A 27,883-nucleotide genomic window follows, 5' to 3' on the forward strand; every position below is an offset into this window, starting at 1 on the left:
CTATTTGTAATTTTTGACGAACCATCAACACTTTCCATGTCGACTGCCATTTCATGTTCCAATAAGCAATGGATGAGGGCTCCAGGTTCTCCCTGTCTCCCCGCACTTGCGATCGCTCTCGGTCCCTCTTTTCTGGTAGTATAGAATAACAGTTTTAGCTGGTCTGATCTCTTTCCTCTGTGCTTTTGAGTCTGTGGGGAGTGGATTGGAATTGCTAGGGCATCTGGTTATTCTCATGGTTTAAACTGGTAGTTCATTGTGGTTTTGACTTGCACGTCCCTAAGGACTTATGATGTTGAGCATCTCTCATGTACCTGCTGGACACTTATGTAGCTGCTCAGGCCATTTGTCTGTTATTTAGACATCGTCAATTTTAAAAAGGAGAAATTTAGCTATCTCCTATTAGTAAAATATGTGATAATGATGACACAAATATTTGCGGGAGGAAAAGAGATTCTGAGTTACCCTTTAGCATGTCATTGAGGTTTAGTGGTCGATGGACAAAGTACTCATTACCAGAGTTCTCTTGTTAAGATTTTTTTTCCCATCATGGTGTTACAATTTGGCTTCTAAATAATTATTTTTCAGTTAACAGAAGATGAAATTGCAACCATTCTTAAGTCTACATTGAAAGGACTAGAATATTTGCACTTTATGAGGAAAATACACAGAGACATAAAAGCGGGGAACATTCTCCTCAATACAGAAGGACATGCAAAGCTGGCTGACTTTGGTGTGGCTGGTCAGTTAACAGTAAGTATAATACTTTGGGGAAAATCTTTTGGGCGGGTCCCTAGGCTTCATTGTGACTACACTTTGAAAACCCTTTTTGGGAAGGCAATGGGTAGCGTCATTACTTCTTGTGCAGACGAGCCATTAATTTGAGTATTATGTATTCCTTTTTTAATTTAGAAGACATTGAATCAACATAATATATATTGTTATGCATATACCTAAATGTTTTAAAACAGAAACTGTATTGGTAAATTTCTCAAGCCTTTATTCCTTCAGTACTATGTGTAAAGACTTTAATGAAGGTAGAATAGCAAACTTAGCTGTGGGCTTGGTTATTTTAGAATTTAAAATTCCTAAATATCCCATGTCAGAGTTTCAGATGTAATCTGTGGCATTTGTTGAAGGTTGAGCATGTGTTCTACAGGATATGTTGGCATGCAGATGTCCTTAGTGTCCTTGGGGTGGTACTTACGTGTGTGTGCTGCTGTTGCAGGACACCATGGCAAAGCGCAATACCGTGATAGGAACTCCATTCTGGATGGCTCCGGAGGTCATACAAGAAATCGGCTATAACTGTGTGGCGGATATCTGGTCTCTTGGCATCACTTCTGTAGAAATGGCTGAAGGGAAACCTCCGTATGCTGATATCCATCCAATGAGGGTAAGAAAATGATAGTTTGTTCACAGTAATAACTGTTAGGGTTTTGTAATGTCCGTTTATAGCAAATGTAGACTAAAGTAAATAAATCCATTTCAGTTTGGACTCTGCACAAATATCTGTAGAAATCGGCCTGTCAAAGACCAGTAAATGTTAAACTCCATTCCTTTCATATGCTTAATTGTTAGAAGCAAAGTGAAAGTTATATTTCTTTCTGTAACCATTGTTTTTCTCCCCAAAATATACTTGTAATTCCCACCCCATCCCCCCTTTACAGCAGAAGAAAGGGCTGGTAATCCTATATTCTTCATCTGTGTTTGTTCAGCATGGTAGTGGAGGAATGGGAGAAAATCGGCTGTCACTTTTTAACCCACATTCTACCTTTTTGTGTCTTTCTTTGGCTGAAGTTCATGTGCAAAAAGCTTGATTTATAGCATTGCCACTGCAGCGGCAGTGAATTATTTAATGTGGCTCTTTCTGCCAGTCTCTAACTCCCACTAAGCGACCTTTCACTACATGGGTGTGGCAGGAAGGTGGGGTAAGATGCTGATAGGATTTGCCTGTGAGTAATTGTGTAGGATTCTCTGCAATGGCATTCTACTGTGTATGAAATGAGCCCAATGCGAAGCAGGGGGGCAGGGTGAACTCATCACCAACAAGACCCCACACTGGTGCAAGACCTCTGACCCCAACATCTGGCTGACCCCAGCCTAAATCTTCAGATTTGGGACTGAACAGCACCTACCACCATGTGAGACATTCCCTCATACGTTTGTGAGCTTCTGTGGGATGCTGCAGCGATTTGCAGAACCCAGAAATGTTGAGGGAATAGACTCAAGGGATGAGTTGGGGGAAAATGGAGCAGGCAAGCATCTTGGAAGAGTTGGACATTTGGTGCTTCTTTAATCTCCAACTCATTGGGACTAGTTTGGTGTTAATTCTTAACTAAAGAAACGTTCACCACAGCTACTACTTAGCTGTAAAGTAATTGAGATTATTCCTTTGGTTGGTACTTACTAAGAAAGTACCGATTTGGGGGAGGGGGTGGGGAACATTGTTCTACACTTGTTTTTGAAGCATATGTATTGCATATTCAAGTTTAATTCCTTATGCTGTAGGGCTTGTTTTTAGGTTTATGAGTACGTGGATTTCGGGTCATAGTAGGTACGTGCATTTATCTTTGTAGGCGTATTGCCCTCTAGTGGCTATAGTCACCCCAAGAGAAAAGACAATGGTGGAGGGCGGAGCCAGTCTGTATGGCTGCCATAAGAGAAGGTGGTATCAGGGTAACTAGAGAAAGTGTGAAGTTGATGGGTGGAGAAACGAAGAAGGAATTCATTAGTTTAGAAATCTGATGAGCAATAAATTGGAATTGTATCTGTGAACATAATGCAATTTGGGGTTGAAATTCAATATATAGGCAGCAGTGTAGTATATTGAAAGTATTACCAAATCTGACTCTTCTTGAGAAGTTTGAAATAAAATTCTTTGAGTAATTCAGTTGAATTCAATATGTGTCATATTCTTTGTCCGTATAAATCCTTGCTCAAGTGCAAAATAAAAATAATGTGAATTGCTGTTTATTTGAAAACAACCTGTAAATAAGACCAGCATCGGGAGTAAAATTCTCATTTCTCCTCTGATTGTTAGTTTGCGGATAGTATTTTTCATTAGGATGTTTTTATGGTGACTCCCAAACTAGGTGTGCTTGAGTTCGAGCTAGCGAGGCCGATCCACTGAATTACCCAGCGCAGCCCAGGGAAGCTCCAGAGCTGCTGGAGCATTAGTATAGTCGACTTCCTCCTTGAGCAAATCTAGTTTTTCAACTGATTTCACACATTGAATTTGTGCTGGTTTCTTTAGCGGATAGCAAAGTATTGTAAAATATGTACCCTCAATTCAAGGGTATTAAATTTCGCTTGAGAGTTTGAATCAGGACATGAAATAATACACATAGACTTCTTAGGCTGCCACCAGTCTAAATCATAGTCATTTTTAAGCCCTACCCATGAGGTTTTTCTTTGTAGAGCCTCCCTTGATAGCCACGAGCAAAGCGGATGGGTTTTTTCCTAGTTTATACACTGGGCAAGTAAAACCTACTGCTACCAGGGTTCCGTTTCCTACGTGCACACTTATTGCAAACAAAACACGTTTCTGTGATCCGTGGGTGGGGGTCCAGACCTGCTCTCTCAGGAATACACTTGTCTTAGTTTCCTGCGGGGGTCTTTAAAAAAAGGAAAAGAGTTCCAGTCAAAATACTGGCCTCTGAGGGGATCTGTGGTCCAGTGAAATTCAAGGTAGAGAGGTCAGTTCAGAAGGTCATGGTGACTGTGTTTTGAAATTTCCAAAGGGTGAATTTGATAGATTTTTTTGAAGGATACTGGAAGAGATGAGAGGGGTTTATTAAGAAGAAGGTTTTTAAAAACATTTTATTGGGGGCTCTTACAGCTCTTGTAACAAGCCATACATCCATTGTATCAAGCACAGTTGTACATATGTTGCAAGAAGTTTTAAGAAAATAGAAAACTACATTGGTGCTAGAAGCCTACATTAGAAAGTTGCACTGTGGAAACTGTTTCCATCCTGACAGGACCCCTGCCCATTCTTTGAGGATAGCAAGGGCTGGACTGGGAGCACTTTGTTGGGATGCCTCACTCCATCCATTCTAAAGCCCTGATCTTTTTTGTCCCCCTGACTCGAATGGTATTGCAGAGGAAGATCGCTAGAGAGGGAGACACTGCCTTCTGGAGTGCATGGAGCCAGATGGAAGCTATACGGGGAACGATAGTTGCTCATTAGCATATGTTTGGTTGATAATAGTTTCTGTGATTTTGTAGCAATACTCTGATATCCTCCTATGAGGCCAATCTTAGCTTTATCATTTGTGTTAGTCTGAGTTAAGTCTTAAAGTCAGATATTTTCCCATATATCCCATACCTGTGTATAATTTCCTCTTCAAGAAATGTGTTTCCTCTCGAAACACATGGAATGACGCCAACTGCAGGCAGATCACAGGCCAGTGGGTGCAAAGTCTTGTGGATCCATTGACGGTAGAGGCAGCGCAGTGCTGACAGGGGTCTCCATGTGGTTCCTTCAGCTCCGAGTCTCTGACTGCCATCAGCCTGTCTCTATGTGTCTTGTCAACAGGAATGCCTCTCTGGTAGTGTGTGTGTGTGTCTCCATGTGGCTTGTCAACAAGAATGCCTCTCTGGTAGTATGTGTGTGTGTGTGTGTGTGTGTGTGTGTGTCCTGTCTCCCGTGAGCTGTTTATCTTCTTAGCACCTCCAAATAAGGTCATCAAGCTACGACCTGATTGACAAGCTAGACTTCACCCTTCACTCTTAATCCTCTTCAGATTGACAGCTGATTATATAACGATCACACCATCATTTGCATAGTTTATCAATTATTGCTTATACATTTTAAAATATATGGTGTTAAGTTGCAATTTAAATTATATTATCATTACTTAACTTAAAAAAAGTTTGTGAACTATTTTGAAAAATAGAATATGTATTACAAGTATGGGAATCTGTCCAGGTCACATTGCAGATACAAGTTTACTAGAAAGCTTGAATTTTGTCAATGGCAACAATGTTTTCCTTGAAGTAGCAAGTCAACTTGGCTCATCTTTAGAATAAGTCTTGTCAGGTACTCAGGTGTGATTAACTATACTTAAAAACGGTGTTCCTGGAAAAATCCAGCTAGTTTAGCTCTTCAAACACAAGTACTTTTACTGTTCTTCAGGATGCAGCAGGAGTGTCTTATGTGCACTTCCCCTGTAGTCATGTAGAATGTTAAGATGTGTGCACTCAAGGGCAGGCGTTTTCTAAAAGTAATGATCTGTAATGCTGCAGTAATGCTAGAGTCATTTCTTGGAGGGTGGGTTGGGGCAGGGGCAAGTAAAAGAAAGAGCTGTCCAAAAGGGGGTGAAAGAGTGTTGAGGGCCAGCTGAATTGGGAAAGTGCGCATTTGTCGGCAGTGCCTCAGCATTGATTTGAGGGCTGTCTCCCAGTAAGGCTTAGAGTTGGGTGGAGTACAGAGCTAACCCCTGGGATACAGATTTGGGTTTTAATTGCTACAAGTGTCTTAAAATTATGGAGCTACAGGGAACTGAAGCATGCTGGGGAGAAAGTAGTCCAAGTGGTCCTAATGGGGTAGGGGAGGGGTGCTGGCTGGGCAGGGAGGGATGAGGGTTAGAAAATGGAGAGGTCAAGGAGCTGGACAGTGTTCCCTGCTCTTACTGTAAAGCAGTCACCGGGAGAACTGTGCAAACAGGTGCCTGATCTGAACCCCAACCAAATAGGTCAGAATCTCCGTCCTTTCAGTGAGCTAGTAAAATGTGAAGCTTTGGCCAGTGAGTGAAGTTTTGATGTTATTTATTAAAATCCTGATTTTGTTTTTAACATCTTGGTGAGACAAACATTTTAATCTCCATTTTAAAGGTGATGAAATGGAAATTTAGAGAGATCATGTGGTTTGTTAAGATCATCGAACTTGTAAGTGGATCACCCAACATGTAAGTGACAAAAACTGGGTAGAGATGATGATGAGCTGGACATGTGATCACTTACCTGTGAGGCAAGCCTCCCAGCCTCTTTGTCCTGAAGCATGCTTCGCTGTGGGCAGAGCTTGTTGGGGTAAAGAGTCCACTCAGTCCTTCTGAAGTTCCCTTTGACCATTTTCACAGGGTTCTGGCCTCTCCACTAGTTTTACGCAGTCTTGTTAGATGCTGTATAGTCGTCTCATGCTCATAGAGCCCTGTGCACAACAGACGAAACCCTGTTCCTTTCTCTGCCTTCTACGCTCACCCCATAGTTATTGTGATGTTCAAACTGCTGCTGCAGCCACTGACTCAATTCATCATGTGCAGAGTCTCCCTTTTTCTCACTGACCCTCAACTGTACCAAGTATGGCAAGCTTTCTCAGGGACAACTCTTTCCTGATAATGGGAGGCAGGTCTTGCTATCCTCCATTTGGAGGAGCATTCTGCTGGCACTCTCTGGCAGTCCATGGTCTTGTCAGTATTCTTCACTAGCACCATAATTCAGATGCCTCCATTCTTCAGCAGTCTTTGTTCTCCCTCGTCCAGCTTTCAAAGGTGCATGAGGCTGTTGAAAAGACCATGGCTTGGGCCAGGTGCACCATAGTCTTCAACTTGACATCTTTGTCCTTTAACACTTGTAAGAAGGCACGTGCAGCAGATTAGCTCAGTGTGACCAATTTGAGTTCTTATTGAAAGTGCTTTCAAGTAAAATGAAATCCTTGACAACTTCGATATTTTCTCCATTTATCATGATGTTGTCTGTTGTTCCAGTTGTTGGGATTTTTGTCCTCTTTATATTAAGTTGCAGTCTACACTGAAGCCTACAGTCTTTGATTTTCATCAGCAAATACTTCAAATCTTCCTCCTTTTCGATGAGCCAGTCAAGGTGCTATGTAGCACCAATGAAAAATACAACTTTTCTCTAGTTCCTAAATGCTCCCCCCGCCCACTATCATCATCCGAATTTTCCCTTGCAAGTCTGGCTAGACCAGAGGGTATACACTGGTACAGATAGGAACTGGAAACACAGGGAATCCGGGTCAAATGATCCCTTCAGGACCAGTGGTGTGAGTGGCGATACTGGAAGTACAGAAGGAGGGTGGGTTGGAAAGGGGGAACTGATTACAAGGTTCTTAATCATGTTCTGCTTCTTGAAATGGTGGTACAGTAGCTCTGTATAATGACATCATCTTCTTCTTTAAAAATAATTTTATTGGGGGCTCTTACAACTCTTGTTACAAACATACATCAATTGTATCCGACTTATGCATACATATATTCCATCGTTCTTTTCTAGGCATTTACTTTCCATTGAGCCCTTGGGATCAGTTCGTTCCATCTTCTTTTGATGCTTCTGCATCATCCCATATTTTGCCCTTAGAGCACTTCAATACAGCAACTCTAGGCTTTTGAATTAAACATTTTTCCCTCAGTTTTTTTTTTTTTCGGCTTGAGAAATGCTGAGCATGCCCTTCGCTTTTGGTGTTCGAATTCTAAGTCTTTGCACATTTCATTGGACGGCTTTATTCTGTCTTCTGGAGCTACTCTGACATTTTTGTTCATCTCTTCACTATTCCTTCTATTTGCTTTAGTTTCTCGATTCAAGAGCAAGTTTCAGAGACCCCTTGACTTCCACGTTGACCTTTTTTTCCTCTCCTGTCTCTTTAATGACTTAAAAAAAAAAGTATGATACGCTTGATGTCATTCCCACAGTTTATCTGGCCTTCAGTTATTAGTATTCAGTCTGTCAAACCTGCACCTGAAAGGGTCTCTAAATTCAGGTGGGATATGTTCAAGGTCGTAGTTTTAGTTCCAGTGGACTTATTTTTTCAGCTTCAACATGAACTTGCATTTGAGCAATTAGCGATCTGTTCTACAGTTGGCCCCTGGCCTTGTTTGTGCCATGATAGTGAGCTTCTCCATCATCTCTTCCCATGGATGGAGTCCCAGTGATTCTTCTATGTTCATCTGGTGAGTTCCCTGCGTATAGTCACTGCCATTGAGCAGATTCAGACTCATAGTGACCCTATACTACAGAGTAGAACTACTCTTGTAGGTTTCTGATAGTGTTTTCTGGAGTAAAAAGCCTCATCTTTCTTCTTTCGAGAGGCTAGTGGCTTTGAATTGCTGACATTGTGGTTAGCAGTTGAAGGTATAATCCAGCATGCCACAAGGCTCTTTTCTATGTGTAAACTTGCTGCTTATGTTGTTGGAAAAACTAGTTGCAATGAAGTTGGTTTTGCAAAATTCTATCCTGCCATCTCCAGCATTGTTTCTATCACCATGGTCATATTTTCCAGAGGAGTGGGGCAAATTGGATCCTTGGAGAATTGAGCACTGCTTCCCTGACATGTGGTTTTTCACTACATTTGGAAACTAAGGGTCTTTCTGCCGTGTGGTCCTAATACACATGGGGGGAGGGGAGCTGAAGGCATTCCAGTTTCTAAATTGGGGATTAAGGCTTATTACAGGGACAGTTTCAACATATCCCTATCCAGTTGGAGTTATTATTTCTGAAGAGAGGAAGAAACGGGGAACAGAATAAACATATCTCAACTTCTCTTGGTTGAGCCTGCTGGGGTCATCCCTGAGGCTTACATGGGAAAGACGAATTCCAGCTCTTAATTTATGTTCAAGCCTTGCTGTCAGTGTTGCCAAGTGGTCTCTCTGTAGACATGATTAGTTGATAACTATGGAGGAAGCAATCATCATTTTCCGACTGACATATGAATTATAGAAATATGAATTATGGTTTTGGAGATATGTTGCAAAAGTAATAGTTATTGAGGAACAATTATACTAGAGCCCATCTTTTCAAGATTTTAATATGGAACATTGACAGATACCATATTTCTCTATGTTACTGTGAGATGATCTAACGGAGACAATACAAGTTATTAATGGTTAAAAATGACATTCACATTGACTGAGTTTTTAGAGAGTTTTTTAAATGGCGATCTATGATATGGAATATATTCCACTCTTTTTTGCAGGCTTACATAGCTGAAGCAACACACGCACGGGAGAGCACTCATCCTATTTGGGATTTCGTTTTTCTTTCTATCTCATTATTATATTCTTTTCTATTACTTGCTTTGGTCTATTTCTTTAGTGGCTCCAGCATATGAACTTGCCTGCATGGCCCAGTAATAGCTGGTAACTTGCAGTTTGTGAAGCCAGACTCACTGAGCCTGACTTTGGAAGACTGAATGCTTCCACTGCTGGCGTGGTCTCATTGTTGCTGCCCAGAAAGTGCGTTGTGATCTGGTGTATGAAACTTCTGTGCCCCGACGAATTTTGTTCTTAGCTGTAACACCTTCTTCTGTCGGTTCAGAATGTTGTTGTGGAAATCAAAGGAGATACTGGATGTGAATAAGACATGTAAAACATTAAAGGCTGTGGAAATGCCTGCTAGCATTAAGTTGCTATCCCAGTCACACATGGAAACTATTAATTAGCTCACATTCTTGCAGAGGTTGCCTAGTTAATTATGCTTGCCATTGTTGGTTGAGGGACTTTTGCTATGGCAGTTGCTTTATCACCAGCTTTGTTTTAGGGCATTTCCTAAGGTTGGGGCTATTGGGACCTTCACAGAGCCCAGAGGAGTCACCATTTCTATGCATGAATCTGCTTAGTGCCATTTTTTTTAATACGTTGCAATTTAATACATACATCATTCCATAGTTCAGTCATGTCAAGTACAATTGTATAATTGTTACTACAATCAGTTTCCAAACAATCTTTTTCTACATGGACTCCTTGACATCGTCTTCCTTTTACCCTACCATCACCATTGTACCTTCTTCCCCGAACCCCTTATTCTATTTGCTGTTCTTATGGGTTCATCAGTGCTGGATTTCATATGCTGAAAACCAGAAAAGCATATAACACAGCTTCAAGAGGGTGATCTCCATTGACATACACCTCTGAGATACACTGGAATATAAATAAAACCCAAAGAAAACAAAAATACAGAAAATTGTGGAAAACAGATCAGGTCCAGCCTGCATCACGAGGGGCCGATTTGCTGACAAAGTTTTAACTGTTTGGGACAGATTTATGCCTTTGACGTCTCCCAGGCACTCTGTGCAGTGACCACTCTCCTCTCTTCCCTCATTTTTAGATAGGAGGGAGTTCTCCGCAGGCTTATTTCCTGAGTAGTTCCATAAATGAATCTTGGGCTCCCACCTGTCACCCATCGCTTTGCACACTGGATTTTCACAATTTAGGCCCTGGTACTGGTCCCTCATTCGACTTCTGATTATAGGCTTCACAATCCTTCAGTGACTGATGATGGGGTGCTTCTTCCATGTGGACTTAGTGGACATCACAGAGATGGTTGCTTGTTTGGAAACAAGCCTTTAAGACCCCAGACACTATTTTATCTGATAGCTGGCACTATCTAATTTCTTCACCATACTTAGCTATGGCACCATATCTTCTGTGTTCCCTTTCTGAGCTAGGATTTAATGTGAGCCAGAAAACCATTCCTGGATCTTTTTTTTTTTTTTTTTGCTGTAACTTGGAGTTAATAATATATGTCATGTCATTCCGTAGTTCAATCACGCCAAACAGAATTGTACAATTACTTCTATAGCCAGTCTCCGACATGCTTTTCCTTCTGGACTCCTTGACACCATCTCCCTCCTATCTTCCCCCTCCCCGAAACCCTTGTTACATTGGCTTTCCCTGTAGGCTCAACGTCCCTGGGTTTCATTGACTGAAAAACAGAAACAAATAACACAGCTTTAAGAGGGTGACCCCCCAATGGCGATGCACTGCTGAGATACACCCTAATATGAACAAGACAAGCAAAACATAACAGAATGACCATCGCAGGATTGTCGGAGTAGTACGAATCTTAATACAGCCTACAGGGTGTTGATGTAGCCAGCAAGACCTCGTTTGGCCGCCAGCAAACAGTACACCACTCTGGGACAGCTGCCTTCTGCTTCCGCAGACACCGTGTGTTTTCTGGCTTGAGTCCTCAGGTTAGAAGTGTGTCTGAGGTAGAGCCCAGATACGGGGTCCCACTGATTTAGTGCCAACTTTTGTTGGCGGTTGCTGAAGGTTTAAGTTGAGGTGACTTTAACAATATGGAAGAAAACAAGGTGTGGGAGGGGTCCTGAAGGAAAGCCCTGAGTCCATGGGTGTAGCATATTTGGATTTCCTCTTTTCTTAACCCAAGTCAGATTGTGATAAACTGATCGTTTCTGCTCTTCATTTTGAACATACGCACCCGGTGATGGAAAGACATGGTGGTGCACAGAGGCAGAATGAGTGTTGTTTTCTAGGCAGAAAATTCAGTAGTCATTGGATCCATGCAATTTCACTTACATATTGAGTGTTTGTAATAAGTAAGCACCTTTTCTGGAAAAAATTAATGGTTTTCATCAAATAAAAAGGATAGTTTATTTGAAACAAGGCTCCTTAACCCCGCCCCCCTGTCGAATTGATCACTATGGCTGAAGGATTTCCTAATGTATCACATCTTTAGGTTATTGGTTGTTTTTGTTCGTTTTAAAAAGTCAAAACATACCCTATGCTGGGAATTACTCTATAACCATAAATGCGTATATGTGTTAGCTATAAACTTTCCCATACTTCATATTTATTTTACATTTGGAAGGATTAATTTTAGTTAAGTTCTAGTCACTACCGGAAGTTCTTCATTCCACTCATTAGAAGTATTTCTTCTCTGAATTCTCCTATGATTTTATATATGGTACTTTTAACTTCACTGCCTATTATCACAGTTATTACATTTCCCCGCTTTGGGCCTAAGTTCTAAATGCAAATGTGCTCATCTTTGTGTGTTTGAGCTTAACAGAGTCACTTGACATGAGAACACCCAATAAATATTCTTATTAAATGCGTGTTTGATTCCTTTTCTTGCCTCCAGTATAGTTTTGTGTTGTTAATGTGTTTTGTGATGTTAATATTTGCAATCAGGCAAGCTCAGATTCTCCTTTCTTACAATAATAAATGTTGTGCTTATAACATAGAGTAAGATTTGGTGAAATGAACTAAAAAAGTATAAATACTGATCAAATATAATTTTCAAGGCCCATTATTGCTTATAACTTGCCTTTCAGACTGACATTTTAAATGAATATCATCCATATACCTTTTTGGTGTGTGCATTAGATCCTAGTCCCTTACTGAAAGCTCTCAGAAAGACAAGTCCTTCAGCACAATAGCTTTGCGAACAGGGGTATAACTGCTACACGTTGTTGCGATTTATATATTTAAAGCAATTATGTAGATGTGTAATAATGAGCATAGTTTTTGGGTTTTATTTTTAATAAGCATTGCAGGGCAGTTGGTAATGTACGTGCTGCAATCATAGTAGCTAGGTTAGAGACCTAAACTAGCATTTATTTTTGAAGACAAAGAGCTAAGGATGCAGGAAGGGGTTGGAAAGTATGCTGAAGGCAGGTGCTGATTCTGCTAATTCAAGTCTGTAGTACTTAAACATGCAAAATATTTTGGAATGAAATTCTATCTCTGGTAAACTTAGCTTTTAAAATTGGGCACGGGCAGACATAGTTTAAACAATGAAGAGTGACAAAACGCACTTGGTTTTTTAAAGTATTTTGGTCCCATTCGCACAGAATGGAATTCTTTAGCTCTCCTAGAGGGCTATATTAATTACAGATTAATTACATTTGATTATGCTAACTTAGTTTTCAATATAACTTTTACGTGATTAAAATCATCTTCATTGCATCTGGGATCATTTAAGTAGCATAATTACATATAGTTGTGCTAAGTAATGAAAGGCAAGAGATAAATGGTCAGCGGTGACTTTATAAGCATTACAGTAAGTGCCTTATAAATGGAAGGGGTCACCATTTTAATTGGAAGCCTTGTGAATCTCTTAAATTCTGTAATCAAATGAATGATATCAAAGAAAGGAGCGATTTGACATAACGATTGTGGCTTACACGGAACATATGTTCCTGTCAAGAAGTTGCATTGTAGTCTTTGAGGACTTGTATGGAGTTGGTGCATTTTGGTTCATTTGATATCCACAATTTTTCTTAATTTTTATTAGTGAGTTGTTACAGTGGTTAACAAGAAATACACAGATTTAAGTTGCAATAGTTTTCCCATAGTTATATGATCCAACTTCACAGGCTTCTTGGACATGTGGAGAGGCTTTCCTATTTTGCTGTAGTTAGGACATACAATTGATATAGGCAAGCATGAAAGCCTGGGCGAATTTTCAGTGCTTTTTCTGGATCTTGCTCAGGTTCTGTGGTATTTATGTAAAGCACAATTTCGTTACTTGGGAATGCATGTTGAAATGACCGTGTGCACGATTTTGCTGTAGGCCCATTGGCACTGCCACAAAGGTAATACACTGCCAGGAGGCCATTTCCTTGTCGGCTGCATTTACAATTTAATAGAAATATTACATGACTTTTTAAACAAGTGTTTTGGCAGGGAGGAAATGGCAGATTCCATACAAACAAGCATCGCTTCCTTTCCTAAACCACACTCCAGCTACTCAGGGGACTGCACTTACTTTCAAGGTTGGGGGGCTCGGGGTCGAATGGGAAAGTCCGGTTGAAAGAAGAATGACATTGATATCGACTATAAAACGGTTCTGCATTCTTAACTGCTGGGTTTCATTACTAAACCGTTTCGGTGAGTGACATCACTTGTGTGTGCATTAAAGCTGAGGTTATTTTTCACACAGTTCACCTGGATGGGGATACCCTGTTTTGATTGGTTGAAAAGGTCAGGCCCCCAAATAGGTGCTAAGGGGGTAAGACTGCATTTGATAGGTTTATGGTAGTTTTGGCTTTGCCGCACAATTGGTCTTTCATGACATCTGTGATAGTCCTTTGATCTCGACTGTGATGAAATCTCCAAGATGAATCACTTCAGGGACTGGAGAACTTAGAAGGAGAATTGGGTAGACTTGGTAGCGCTAGCGTAAGTGTAATGGCTGCCGTCACACCTCTGGGCCAGTCTGTTTGGGTGTCTGTAACATGTTCCAAACATGAAAGGTCACAATTGTAATTTCCTTTTAATTAGAAGAGGGGCCCATTCCACTTGTATTTAGTTACCGGCATCTTAAATCATTTGTAGTTTTAGATAAAATACTGGTTTCTTTAGTTCTAATGTTTATTAACTTTTGGGAACTGGAGGGGGAAATTGTGCTGTATCGTTTTCAACCTTTATCGTGGCTCCATTCTTTCTAGTGTCGATCCCCACTTTTCCTGCTCCAGGAAACGAGACTACTTTATCGGATGGGCTTTCCCCTTCTCTCTCCTTATTGCTTCTGACTTCTTCGCCAGCTCACCTGGCAGCTGTAGTAAGTTATGCTGCTGTGGTGTGGGAGAGACTGGCATTGGGTGTGTTCTTATAGACTTCATAGCATATAAGAACATAGCATTGGCTTTTGTTATTTTCCACGTTTCCGTTTGTTGGTAATGGACATATGGACATCATATGTTCCACAACGTACTGTATGAAGCCAATTTGAACTGTTTCCATTTGCCTCAAGTCCAATCATGATATTTATTTTTCCATGGCACTTACCCAGATTATCCATACCTCCTGCTTAGCTTGTGTCATTGCCGCCATGGGCTGTGTCTCTTCTGATTGCCCCCATTTTTTCACAGTATCTAATTGCCTTTCCCCCCTTAGCTCTCTCTGCCCAGCCGTGATTGATGTTTATAAAATATCCCAAGATCTCTTAGATAGCATACTCAGGTGCATAGGAGGGTTCAGCTTGTGTTTTGTTTATACATAAGGAAAGGTTTATAGCCAGTCTGATAGACTGGGATTGAATATTCAAGTGGAAAAATTAGAAATGTAGCTGTATGGTTTTAGAAAGCATTTTTATTTTGGGGTAAAATATGACAACAAGAACATTGTAAAGCCATGGATTTAAGCTTATAGATTTACAAGCATGGACTTAATTGCTCATTCTGCAGATTTTTGCTGAGCACCTGCTGTATGCAAAGGACTTTTCCAGGTGATGGGGGTATAGTGGTTATTTAAAAAAAAAAAAAGGATCAACCAGGGTGTAGTAAAGCACCGATGAAGCACACAGTATTCCTTGGTTCCTGGAGGCCTCCTCACTCCCTACTGTCATGACCCAGGCACTGCCTTTCACTGCGGGCTGGACCAGAGCTCGTGCCCAGGTACAGATAAGAGGTAAGAGCTCATGACACATGGAACCCAGGACAGGAATGGGAGTAGCCATATCAGAAGGGTAGGGAGAAGGTGGTGAGAGGAGGGGAATAAGGGGGAATGATTGCAATGATCTAACCACACATTCCTCCCCTTCCAGGGGTACAATGAACAGAAACCATGGGGGAAGGAAGACAGCAGTCAGTTTAAGATATGAAAACAATAATTAATAATTTATCAAGGGGTCACAAGTGGTGTTGGGAGGGTACAAAAGAGGAGCTAATACAAGGACTCAATAGAAAGCAAATGTTTAGAAAATAATGATGGTGACATATGTACAAATATGCTTGATACAATTGATGTGTGGATTGGTATGAGCCCCCAATAAAATGATATTTTAATTAAACAAACAAACAAGCCCCCCCCCCCAAAAAGGAGTTGAAAACCATTCCAGACCAGTTACTTGTGGATTTCCACTCCTGAAAGTTAACCATGACCTCCCGGTCTGGTAAAGGTAGCCTCTCCACGACAGCCAAACTAAAGGAGAAAAAAAGACAAATGTTGGTGACTGGCCATCAGTCACCTCATCATTTTTTTGTGTGTATGTGTTGTATTATTTATTTCTTTAGGGCATATACTTAGTGGAGAGATTTTTGAATCATAAGGTACTTGTATTTGCATTTAAAAAAATTTAATCTTTTTATTGGGTGGGCTCTTACAAATCTTATAACAACCCATCATTCACTTTTATTAAATACACTTGTACATATGTTGCCATCATTTCCAAAACATTTTCTTTCTACTTGAGCTCTTGGTATCAGCTCCTTTTTAACTCTCACCCTCCCACCCTTATGGATCCTTCATCAATTATATATTATAATTGTTATTTTGTGTCTTACACTGTCCATTGCCTCCCTTCACCCACATTTCTGTTGTTCATTGCCCTGAGGGGTGGGCTGCATAACAAACCTTGTGATGGGTTCCCTCTTTCTTGCCACCCCCTGCCCCCACCAGTCCCCCACCCTCATGATATTGCTACTCCCACTCCTGTTCCTGAGGGTCTTATGTATCCTGAATTCCATGTGTCCAGAGCTCTTGGCTGTACCAAAGTGTGTACACCGGTCTACTCAGATTGTAAGGTGAACTGGGTCATGGTAGTGGGAGGGAGGAAGCATTCAGGAACTAGAGGGATGTTGTATGTTTCATTAGTGCTATATATACTTGGGCTGAATTGTCCCTTCCTTAGAACACTTTTATAAGGGCATGTCCATTTGTTTACACATGGATTTTGGGTCTCCACTCCACACTCCCTCTTAATCACAATGACATGAATTTTTGTTCTTTGATGCCTGATACCTGATCCAGTCGACACCTCGTGATCACACAGTCGGGTGTGTGTCTTCCATGTGGACTTTGTTGCTTCTGAGCTAGATGACCGCTTGTTGACTTTCAAGCCTTTGAGACCCCAGGTGCTATATCTTTGATAGATGGGTACCACATTTGCTTATGCTTATGGACCCATTTGTCGTCAGTGATCGTGTTGGGAAGGTGAGCATCATTGATTACCAGTTTAATAGAACAAAGTGTTCTTGCATTGAGGGAGTACTTGAGTAGTGGCCCAGTGTCCATCTGCTGTCTTAATACTAAAGCTATAAACATATGCACATAGATCTATTTCCCATCATCATATATAAATATATTTACATATGTACATGTCTGTATTTAGACCTCTGTAAATGCCCTTTGCCTCCTAGTTCTTTCCTCTATTTCCTTTCATTTTCCTCTTGTCTCACTATCATGCTCAACCTTCATTTGGGTGTCAGTAATTCCTCTCGGTTACATTGCCCTTGATCAAGCCCTACCAGACCCCTCCTATACCCTTCTTGCTATCGATTTTGGATCACTTGTTTTTCCCTTGTCTCTGGATTTGTTAACACCCACTTCTCCCCCCCCCCACCTTCCACCCCTGTCCCCTCGCCCATGTTCCCCACCTCCGCCCTGAACCTTTGGTCCTGTTGTTTCTCCTTCAGATTGTTTATCCTCTCTATCTTATCTAGATAGACCTGCAGAGATAGTAATATGCACAAAAAACACGACAGAGCAAAACAAAGTAACAGAAGAAAACAAAACAACAAAAAAACAATGACAGAAAAGAGAAAAGCCTGTAAATAGTTCAATGTCTGTTTGTTGACCTTTAGGAGTATTTTCTGGTCAAATTTGATGGGGTGTCACATTATGGCCCCAAAGCCCATTTTTGGTATTCCTTCGGGATTTCCTTGCTCTGCTCCCCTTGCTGTTCTTTTGCACGCCCTTGTTTTGCCTTGGTGTGGTGGGGTTAGATTGGGCTCAATTACCGCACTGTGTCTCCAGTGTTGTCTCTCATAGGGCTATGGGTCAGTGAGGGATGTCTTGTCTCCTAGTGGGGCCGGCCCCATGGTTCTCTCTATACATTGGCTGCTTTGAGCCGGGATATTGTCCTCAAGGCTTGGTGGGCCAGGATGTGTTCAACTCCCTCTTTTCCCCCCTTCATTTGCTCCTGTGTGCTCTGATCAGACATGGCCCTCTCCCCAAGCTGTAGCTTCAGTGCTGTCCTCCAAAGTAAATTCTTCTGGGGTGAGATGGGGCTGTCCACGTAGTTGGGATTGGGGCTGGCCCCTTAGACCTCTCTGTTGGCTCCCTGCTTCATGCCGGTATGTTGCTTTCATATCTTAGAGCACTGGGTTGAAGTCTGGTCCCTCTTTCCCTGTGGAGATATAAACAATACCCTCCCCTTGGGTGGGTTAGTGCCCTGTACTCCTGCTATTCACCCCCCCCCCTTTGTTGGCTACCATATGCATACCTGGATTTGGTCTGGCCCCTGCCATACTGCCTGGACCTCACCCCAGAAATGTTTGTGTACAGCAGTCTTTTCTCTATTCCCCTTGTGGATTTTTTTAAGCTTACCTCAGCGGACTCATGTTATACTTGTCCTTTTGTGCTTGGCTTACTTCGCTTAGTATAATTTCCTCCAGTTCTTCCCATGTGGCAATGTGTTTCATGCGTTCATAACTGCTTTTTTAGCGATGCATAGTACTCCATTGTATGTATGTACCACAGCTTTTTGATCCATTTATCTGTTGATGGAAATTTGGGTTGTTTCCAACTCCTTGCAATTGTGAACTGTGCCACGATGAACACTGGAGCACAGATGTCTGGCCGTGGTTTGTTTCTTGTCTCTTCTGGGTATATGCCTAGTAGGGGGATTGTTGGATTGTATGGTAGCTCAATTTCCATTTGTTTTAGATATCGCCAAATTGATTTCTATAGTGGCTGTACGCACCTACAGGTCCACCAGCAGTGGATGAGAGTTCCTATCTCACTACAGCCCCTCCAACACTTGATGCTTTCTGATTTTTTGAATTGGGCTACCTTTGAGGGTGTTAGGTTGTTGTTTTAATTTGCATTTCTCTTACGGCTAATGATTGGGAACATTTTGTTATATGTGTATTGGCCATTCGGATTTCTGCCCTTGTGAAATAAATTTCTGTTCAGGTCCTTTGCCCACCTCGTTGTGGGAAATTTTTTTTTCTTTTTGGAAGCTAGCAGAGTATTGTAGAATTTAGTAATAAGGCCTTTGTCTGATGTGTCATTGCTAAAGATGTTTTCCTTGTCTGTGGACTCTCTTCTTACTCTCTTCGTGAATTCTTTTGATGTACACAGTTGTTTTATTTTCAGTATAGCCCACTTGTCAATTTGTGACTCATCTGTATTTGTGTCCATCCCTATTTCTGATCGCTGATGTGTTCCCTGAGCCAAAGTTCTCAGGTTGGTTCCAGTTCGCTCATTGATGGCCCTAATAGTTTGGGGTTTTACCTCTAGGTCTGTGATCCACCTTGAGTTTATTCTTGTGCAGGGAGTGAGATAAGGGTCTTGCTTCATTTTTCTGCAGGTAGATATCCATTTTTCTATCACCTTATGTTAAAGAGGGCATCTGCTTCCCATTTGATATTTTGGGGGCCCTTATCAAAGATCAGTTGTCTGTATGCTAATGATTTTAATTCTGGGTTTTCAGTTCTTTTCCATTGGTCTGAGTATCTCTCATTGTACCAATACCATGTGTTTTTGACCCCTGTGGCTGTAAAATATATGCTAAAGTCAGGTAAAGCAAGCCCTCCTACACTGTCCTTCTTGAGGAGTTCTCTGATGATTCTGGGCTTCTTCCCTCCATGTGAAGTTGGTAATCAGTTTTATCATTTCTTTGACGAAAGATGAGGGCAATTATATCGGGATTGTATTAAGTTTTTATAGTGCCTTGGGCAGAATTGACATCTTTACTATATTGAGTCTTCTAATCCACAAGCATGGGATATTCTTCCATTTGTTGAGATCACTCTTGGTTTCTTGTAATAGTGTTCTGCAGTTTTCCTCATGTACATCTTTTGTTCTTAAAGTCAGGCATATCCCTAGATATTTCATTTTGTGCTTGGCTACTGTGAAGGGTACCACCTTTGTGATCTCCTCTTCTGTGGTCTTATCCGATGTGTATAGCAGTTCAATGGACTTCTGTTAGTTGATCTTGTACCTCTCTCTTAAAGCTCTTTTCTCCCTTGGTTGAATCACCATATTCCCCTATTCTTTCCGAACCGTACTCACTCGCAGCCTTTCTTTCACCCTCCTCCCCCAGATCTCTGACTGCACGTACACGTACTCGCTGTTCTGCCCTTGATATTTTTATTCCTCTCCTAGAAACGTTTCACCCTGACACTTTGCAGAACATCTTTCAGATGCAGAATGCCATCAGCCGCGGAGGGTGCTGGGAGGAGAGGCAGCTGGAGGACAGTTCCTCGTGCCCCAGTAACCAAGTGGCTGGCAGTGAGCAGAGTGCCTCCGCGACCGCACAGCACACACCAATGCTCAAGGTTAAGAAAACCACATTTGTATTTTTTGGCAGGTGACATACATTTTAAATGAAAAAAGCATTTCGAATGTTTTCTTTTTAAAATGATTGTGCTGCTAAAATGAAGCATCTAAAAATCTGTTATTAATTGCTTTTTTCTGATATGGTTAATTATATAGGCTTGATGTAACCATTCAGCTGGTTAAGACTGCTCACTGATACAAAGTTAAGGATTGAATGCATATATTGCAATGTCAGTATCGGCTCAAAAATAATTTCCCCTAAAAGAGTTTTAAAAATGTTAGGTAGAAAAGAAACAGAAAAAAGAAACCCCAAGATCATTGCTCTATAAAGCAGATTACTGTCGCAACTCCTTAAAACGATTTCCCCCTTGTTGGAAACACTTAGATTCTTAAAATTTAACTTACGATAATTAATGGATAATAATTTGCTGGTATGAAAAATTAAAACCAAGGACACTATATATTTCAATATTAATGAATACTAATAGCTTCTCCGCCTAAATTATTCTTTTGTCTTAAGAAACTGTCATTTTAAAGTTTTACTATAAAAGCAAAATGTATATGCAATTCGTATTTAAGCAAATTTGTATTTTAAGGCTCAGCAAAACTTAAGGACACGGGCAAGCGATCAGGATACTGAGATAAATGAGAAAGGGGAGGGGGGAAGGAAAACAAAATTCAAGACATTTAGAAAACCATATCCTCTTAAAGACCCCGAGTGGTGCAAAGGGTTTGCACTTGACCGGGAAACAAGGGCCGGTGCTTTAACCCACCCAGCAGCACGCGGGAAGGCGCAGCCTGGTGATTCGCTGCCGTAAAGACGGTTGCTGCTGTAGTTCCAGGACTGAGGAGCAGTTTAACTCTTTAACACACAGGCTCTCCGAAATCACAAGTTGACAACTGAGCAGCAGCATCCCTTGATTCCAGTTTTGGTTTAAAAACAGCATGCGCTCACAAGTCCCGGCCTGGTGGCTTGGCAAAGCACCTAGGAAGACCACATAACAGCACTGAAGATCCATGTCTCTAGCGAATACAGTGACTGGGGATTTGTCTGTTCTTCCTTGTGCTTCCTTCCAGTCTTCCTTTCTAAAAGGAATATGCATTGCATTTATAGTGTGAATTTCTCGAAGGATTATGATATAGCTTTCATTCCATTTGCCCCCTTTCTCCTTATATTTTGACAGAGTAGGGGTGAAAAAAGCCCACATCCAAAGAGTAGACAATGGCTATTTTTGGTATTATCAACATTCTCATATAGCTGATCCTTCACCAAATTTTTCCAACTCCACTTCCAAAATATAACAGAATTCAACTACTTCTCATGATCATTGGTATTACTATCTTCATCCACACCCCCTCCTCTCCTCTCCTTAGAAGTCTCTAGTGACATCTCAAGATCAAAAGTCAAAGTACTTACCACCACCTACAAGGCTCTATGATCTGGACCAGGGGTTGCCAAGCACCTTTCCCCTTCAGGGTCTTTGAACATGTATTTGCCTCTACCTGGAATAATCTACAACCAACACCCTTGAAATTACCTAACTCATTTTCCCGACTTAACTGGTTAACTGGTCAACTCTATTGTTGTATGTGTCTTTGGGTCAGTTCTGACTCATAGAGACCTTATGTACAATAAGAGTGAAATATTGTCTGATCTTGTGCCATCTTGAGAATCTTTCATATGTTTAACACTATTGTTGCAGCCAATGTGTCATTCCATCTTGTCAAGGATCTTCTACCTCTTTCTCTGGTTTTCTGCTTTACCATGGGTACTTTTCCAGGGATTAGTCCCTCTAATAATATGTTCAAAGTATGGTGAGACAAAGTCTCACAGTTCTTTTAAAGACATTATTGGTGTACTTCTTCTAAGACACATCTGTCCATTCTCCTGGCAAACAGACAAACAAACAAAAATCAACCCAGAATTACTGCCATCAAGTCCATTCCAACTTAAAGCAACCCTTTAGGACAGGGCAGTGCTGCCCCTTTGGGTTTCTGAGACTATATGTCTTTATGGGAGTAGAAAGCATCTCTTTCCCAAGGAGCAGCCAGTGGTTTTGAACTACTGACCTTGCGGTTAGCAGCTTAATATGTAACCACAATGCCACTAGTGCAGTCCATGGTATATTCAGTATTCACCAGCACCATAACTCAAGTACATCAGTTCTTCTCCAATTTTCTTTATTCACTGTCCAACTTTCTAATGCAGATGAGGTGATTGAAAATACCAAGACTTGGATCAGGTGTGCCCTAATCATCTAATGACATCTTTACTTAAAAAGGTTTGTGGCTTTAAAGAGGTTTAGGACAGCAGATTTGCCCAACACAGTACATCATTTCATTTCTTTATTGCTGCTTCCATGAGAATTGATTGTAGATACAAGTAAAATAAAATCCTTAATGACATCAGTCTTTTCTCCATTTATCACAACTGTTGGTCTAGTTGTCAAGATCTTTGTTTTCATGTTGAGGAGTACTACATCTTGTAGTCTTTGGTCAACATCAGTAAGTGCTTCAAGTGCTCTGTGCTTTCAGCAAGTAAGGTCTGCATATCACACATTGTTAATAAGCCTTCCTCCCATCCTGATGTCGAATTCTTGTTCAAGTTCAGCGTCTGGGATTATTTGCTGAGCATACAGATCAAATTAGTAAGGTGAAAGAGGACAGCCCTAACACACAACGTTCCTGATTCTAAAACATTCAATATCCCTTTATTTTGTTTGAATGATTGGCTCTTCGTTTATGTATAAGGATGTTTTTTTTCAGGGGCTGAATCAGATTTTAGAATGAAATGAAGGATGCAGATGTGCAAAGAATGGGGGTCAAGAGTGACAAATAGTGAGACAGGGCCCTGGTCAAGGTGGAAAGGGTGTGCAGGAGGTTGTGTGTGCAGTCAGAAGCCATGCTTTGAGAGTATGGCTCTCTTCTGCTGATGATAGCATGCTCAGGTACTGAGCATTCTGTACTGTGTTTAGGAACTCATCGCTTAATGCTACCCGTATAGTACAAAGGATTTTCTATGGTTGCCAGACTAGGCAGTTAGTGATTTAAGGAGCAATGATATTTTTGCTGGGTGATATGCAACTTAGAGTGCTGGTTAGGTGTAGTAGCAGTTCCATTTCTTACACTGTTTTCAGAAATCTTTTTGTGATTCCCCAATCCCTGTGTGGTACAGAAAGGTTGGAGTCCAGAGGCACCATAGAAGAAGAGTCTGGTGATCTTCTGGGGAAAAAAATCATCAGTGTACTCTGATACACACAGGGTCAGTCTGAGCTTACGATGGCACCTTGTCTAACTGGTTTAAGCAGCTGTATTCTGACCTGCTCTGCAAATGAAGAATTCAGAATCAAAGTAGTTATTGAAAGACTTGGACCAACCTTTTGGAAACTATGCAGACAGAACAGACAACATACATGAAGAGGTGTCAGAAAGTTTGTGGAAAGGTGGAATAAAAAGAATGGAATTTGTCCACAAACTTTTTCAAGTCCCCTCGTGCAACTTATAGTATTTTTTTAGTGTATAGTGTTATGAGACTTTTGAGAGGAAGAAAATCACATTGCATGTAGATCATCACAGGAAGCCAGCTAATTTTAAAAGATGTTCAGAAAAAAGAGAGAACTTTTTTTCAAATGATAACGTAATAGTTGTGTAAAAATCTTCCTTATAGCACCATATAGTATAATACTTCCGGTAATCTTGCCATGGATGATGTAGAATCTGTGGGATACATTATTCTCCAAGAACCATATATACTTGACTGTTGTTATTCATAACATACATGATGTATATTTTCCTGTAGTTGTTTTAAAAAGCTTGATCTAAGCTTTGTGCTTTTGAACCAGTAGAGGTTGCATGCTTTATGCTCCAATTCTTTCAACATTGTCAACTTATCATATTTGAAAGTTTATTTTAATAATTTAATTTCAGTTACAATTATTGACAGTTTTTTTATGGTTGCTTATAAACTTGCATTTGAAATATAATAAGCGTTTCCGACAGGTACCTTTTGAATACATTCCATGGAAATTTGTATGAAAAACATTAGGTGTGACAAAGAAAGCAAAACAGACAGCCTTCTAATCCTACCAGAAGTATGTGAGGCAAAGAAGTAGAAAAGGTGAACTGTTTGTAGAAATATATGCTAATTTTTCTTTGGTGGAAAGTGCTTTGAAGTCCTTTCAGTACCCTTTTATGTGGGATGGAGGGTTTTCCAACAGTCTCTTGGCTGCTGTAGTTACTGATTGAGAACTGGTCGGAGTCATTTACTGTCAACGTCTCCCTAAGCTGTAGAATAAAACCTCAGTCTGCTAATACTCATGCTCTGCTTTAAAAGTGGAAAACACTGTACGAGCCCCAAGAAAATGATTAAAACAAGCAAACAAACAAACCTTTCATCTTTTCACAATAAAATAGATTGGCATATAAACTAAAAAAAAAGTGGAAAACAAGTTAGTGATCTCTGTTAGTCACAATTCTGCTGGATTTTCAGCAGCCTTAGGATCTCAATCCACCACCATTGCCACCAACTCGATTCTGACTAATTGCCGCCCTGTACTACTCAGAGTAAAACTGCTTCTTAGGGTTTCAGAGACTAGATCGTTACAGAGAAAGAGGTGAATCTGAACCACCAACCCTAAAGTTAAGCAGCGCAGTGCTTAACCAGTAGCACCACCAGGTCTCCTTAGGATTGGGTTGTATAGTTTATTTAAAGTTTGCTTTCCAGTTGTTGATCCCTATTTTGCTTTCCCTTAGGAGTACATTTTCTGATTACGTAATCTTAAATTGAACATCCACATTTTAGTAGCATGTTATTCATCACATTATTTTAAGACCTGAGAAGAGCCAGCTAGCTAGCTCGTTGCCATCAGGTCAGCTCTGACACGTAGTGTTTGGTGTGATGCATAAGGGTTTTTCATTGCCTGCCTTTAAAAAATACATCAATAGGCCTTTCTTCCTAGTCTGTGTCAGTCTGGAAGTTGTGTTGAAATCTGCCTGCCACAGGTGACCCTCTTGGCATTTTGAAATGCTGGTGCTTACCTTCCAGGATCACAGAAAGGTACCAGTCACTACACCCTGACAGAGGGCGTCATAGAGAATCAGCAGTATTAATATTTATAAATTTTAGAAGTACATTTATAAAATGGTTCTTTAGTTGCCTTTGTGCATGTAAATTGTTCATTACTAGCTTCTTTTTTCATCCAGATAGTTAACACTTTTTGGACTGCTAACCACAAGATAACAATTCGAAGCCACCAGCTGCTCTGAGGGACAAAGATGAGACATACCACTTCTGAAAGATTTCAGTCTCAGAAACCCACGGGACAGTTCTGTTCTGTTCTTTTGAGTCATTATGCGACAAAACTGACTCAGTGGCATTGGGGGAGTAAGCACAGAAGTCTTACATAATAGAATAACATTCATGACGTGTATAGCTTGGAGCAGTAATATAACAGTAGTTGCCATTTTTTAATACATGTGTTCTGTACATATTGGGTGATGTAAGTTTTAGATTTTCTGGTAGGTGTATCATGATAAAATTTCATGTTGAGTTTAAAGGAAATAATTTATTAAAATGAGTACCTAAAAGTAAATATGGAACTCCAGACCTATGTGATCTAATTTGAACTCTAATCCATTATCTTCTATATTTATAGTTCATGACACATGTGTGATAACTATATCTAACCTTTAGTGATAGAGTCCTGGTGACACAGTGGCCAAAGCATTCAGGTGCTAACCAAAAGGTCAGAGGTTTGAAGTCACCAACAACACTTTGGGAAAAATGGGACACTCTGTTTCTGTAAAGAATTAAAGCCCTGGAGAGCAGTTCTCTTTTGTTTTTTAAGGTTGTTGTGAGTCAGAATTGACTCAACAGCCAAGGGCTTGGTTTGACTTTCAAAATCTTCATTCAAATTTTCCTATATGTTTACCATAGTTCTAAGTATTTTATGTGTGCTTATTTATCCTGATAACATCCATGGAGTTGTTAATATCATTTACAATTTACAGATTGTAAAAGTAAGGCAGCCTCCTACCATTGATTCAGTTCTACAGAGTAGAACTATACCATAGGGTTTCCAAGGCCACAAAGCAGTGTGCTACATCTTTCTCTGGCAGAATGGCTGCTGGAGCTGAGTGCTTAACCACGGAACCACTAGGGCTCCTAGTATGGCATAAACTCAACCTGCTACCATCAAGTCAATTCCAACTCATAAACTCACTGCCATAGAGTAGATTCCGACTCAGTGACCCTATAAGACAGAGCACAACTGCCTATTTGTGGGCTTCGGAGCCTGTAACTCTATGAGAGTTGAAAGCCCCCTATCTTTCTACCAAGGAGTGGCTGCAGAGTGTGAACTGCTCACCTTGAAGTTAGCAGTTCAACACTTAACGCCTGTGCCATCACGGCTCTCGCTAAGGCATAGAGAGGTTAAAGAATTTAATTAGTAGGACTGGGATTAGGACCCAGACAGTGGATTTTAGATTCTGGACTTGACCCTCTCTGGAAGATAATGTCTTGTTGAGTTGTGCACACAGTAGGCCTTAAGTATATAATGAGTCCAATTGACAACAGGAGTTTGTGAAAATGAGGCAGTTGGAAAACCTGAGGTGATATAACTGAATGTCTGGTTTGTGAGAAAAGCTAAAGGCCATACATGAACTGAGATGAGACAATAACAGATATAATTATAGCTGTTAGCTTTGTGGAACTTTGACATTTGGAGACCACAACATCATCTCAAGGCAGGAGTATGAGTATATGTTTATTTTTAGAAACACAGCAAAATGTGGTAGCTTTTTCTTAGAGCTTTGAAGCATTCATTTCACAATAAGTTGATGGCCCTTCTTTATGTAACATTGAAGCCTGCATATAAATTTATTCATTTTAAGGATCTCCACTTCCCTGGAGTAACTTGATGATTAGAATGTGGCAATTTTCAAGAATTCAGGTCACTAACCTTAGTACCCTGTACTTTTCTAAGAACACCCCCCCCCCCGCATTCTCTGAGAAAGGTTTAAATGATTTTTTACTTTTAAATCACCTTTTACTCTTAAGTTATATAGACTTGGAATCCTTAGGGAATTTTTAAAATTCAAATTTTGTATTTTTACAGTCTTTTACTTTTAGCTGAATTTTGAGCATAGAAGCAAGAAGGAGAAGAACAAACCGACACTAGCTTTTTTCCTCAATCTGGTAGGGTCAATAGAGGTGATATTGTCCAAGTCACCGATGACATGCAGCAGAGAGGTTTTACTCAGGAGAGATGATTGAGTCATAATCACATTATAATCTCAGACATATGATCCTATACAAGATGTCTCTATCAGAGCAGGGAAATACTTACCTGCAAAATTCTTAAAGCAGTTAATCAGCACATTTTCAAGCATTTCATTGTTCTGTAATATAAAAGACTTTAATCCATGCATTAAAATAACCATACTATCAATTTCATTTTCATTGGGTTCTTCGTTGAAATCAATCTATTTTCTTTGCATATAGCTGTAATTAACTGTATCTGCTTTGCTCCTAACATGGAGCTTTCCCCCCTGCACCCCCATTGGACGTAGCTCAGTGTTTCTCAAAGTGGATGATAACCACCCGTGAAGGAGCACTGAATGATCCAAGAGGGCTGCAAAAGCAGGTGTTCACACTTTATCCCAGATTATGGGTTATAATACAAAAGATTTGAGTGACCAAGAGGATGCTGAGCAATTTTTTTTCCCTGAAAGGGGGCTGTAGGCTCAATGGGTTTGGAATCCTATGATGTAGATCATCAATATGTCTAGAACTGTGGGTTATGACTCCATGTGGGGGTCACACAACTGAATGCGAGGGTCGTGAAAAATTTGGCAACAATGAAAGGTTTCTGAACGTGCAAGGACCACAATATTAC

General features: G+C 40.6%; 1 protein-coding gene across 1 annotated transcript in view; it reads left to right on the forward strand.

Moving 5' to 3' along the window:
* The window catches only part of STK3 (serine/threonine kinase 3), a 271,704-nt gene that overhangs the window by 82,874 nt on the left and 160,947 nt on the right, over window positions 1-27,883 (forward strand). Inside the window, exons 5-6 of the mRNA XM_075549446.1 lie at window positions 589-753; window positions 1,229-1,396. Of these exons, the coding sequence (XP_075405561.1) occupies window positions 589-753; window positions 1,229-1,396 (333 nt within the window). The remainder of the gene's footprint in view (window positions 1-588; window positions 754-1,228; window positions 1,397-27,883) is intronic.

The sequence above is a fragment of the Tenrec ecaudatus genome, chromosome 5 (genome assembly GCF_050624435.1).
Source record: "Tenrec ecaudatus isolate mTenEca1 chromosome 5, mTenEca1.hap1, whole genome shotgun sequence".
NCBI classification, from domain to species: domain Eukaryota; kingdom Metazoa; phylum Chordata; class Mammalia; order Afrosoricida; family Tenrecidae; genus Tenrec; species Tenrec ecaudatus.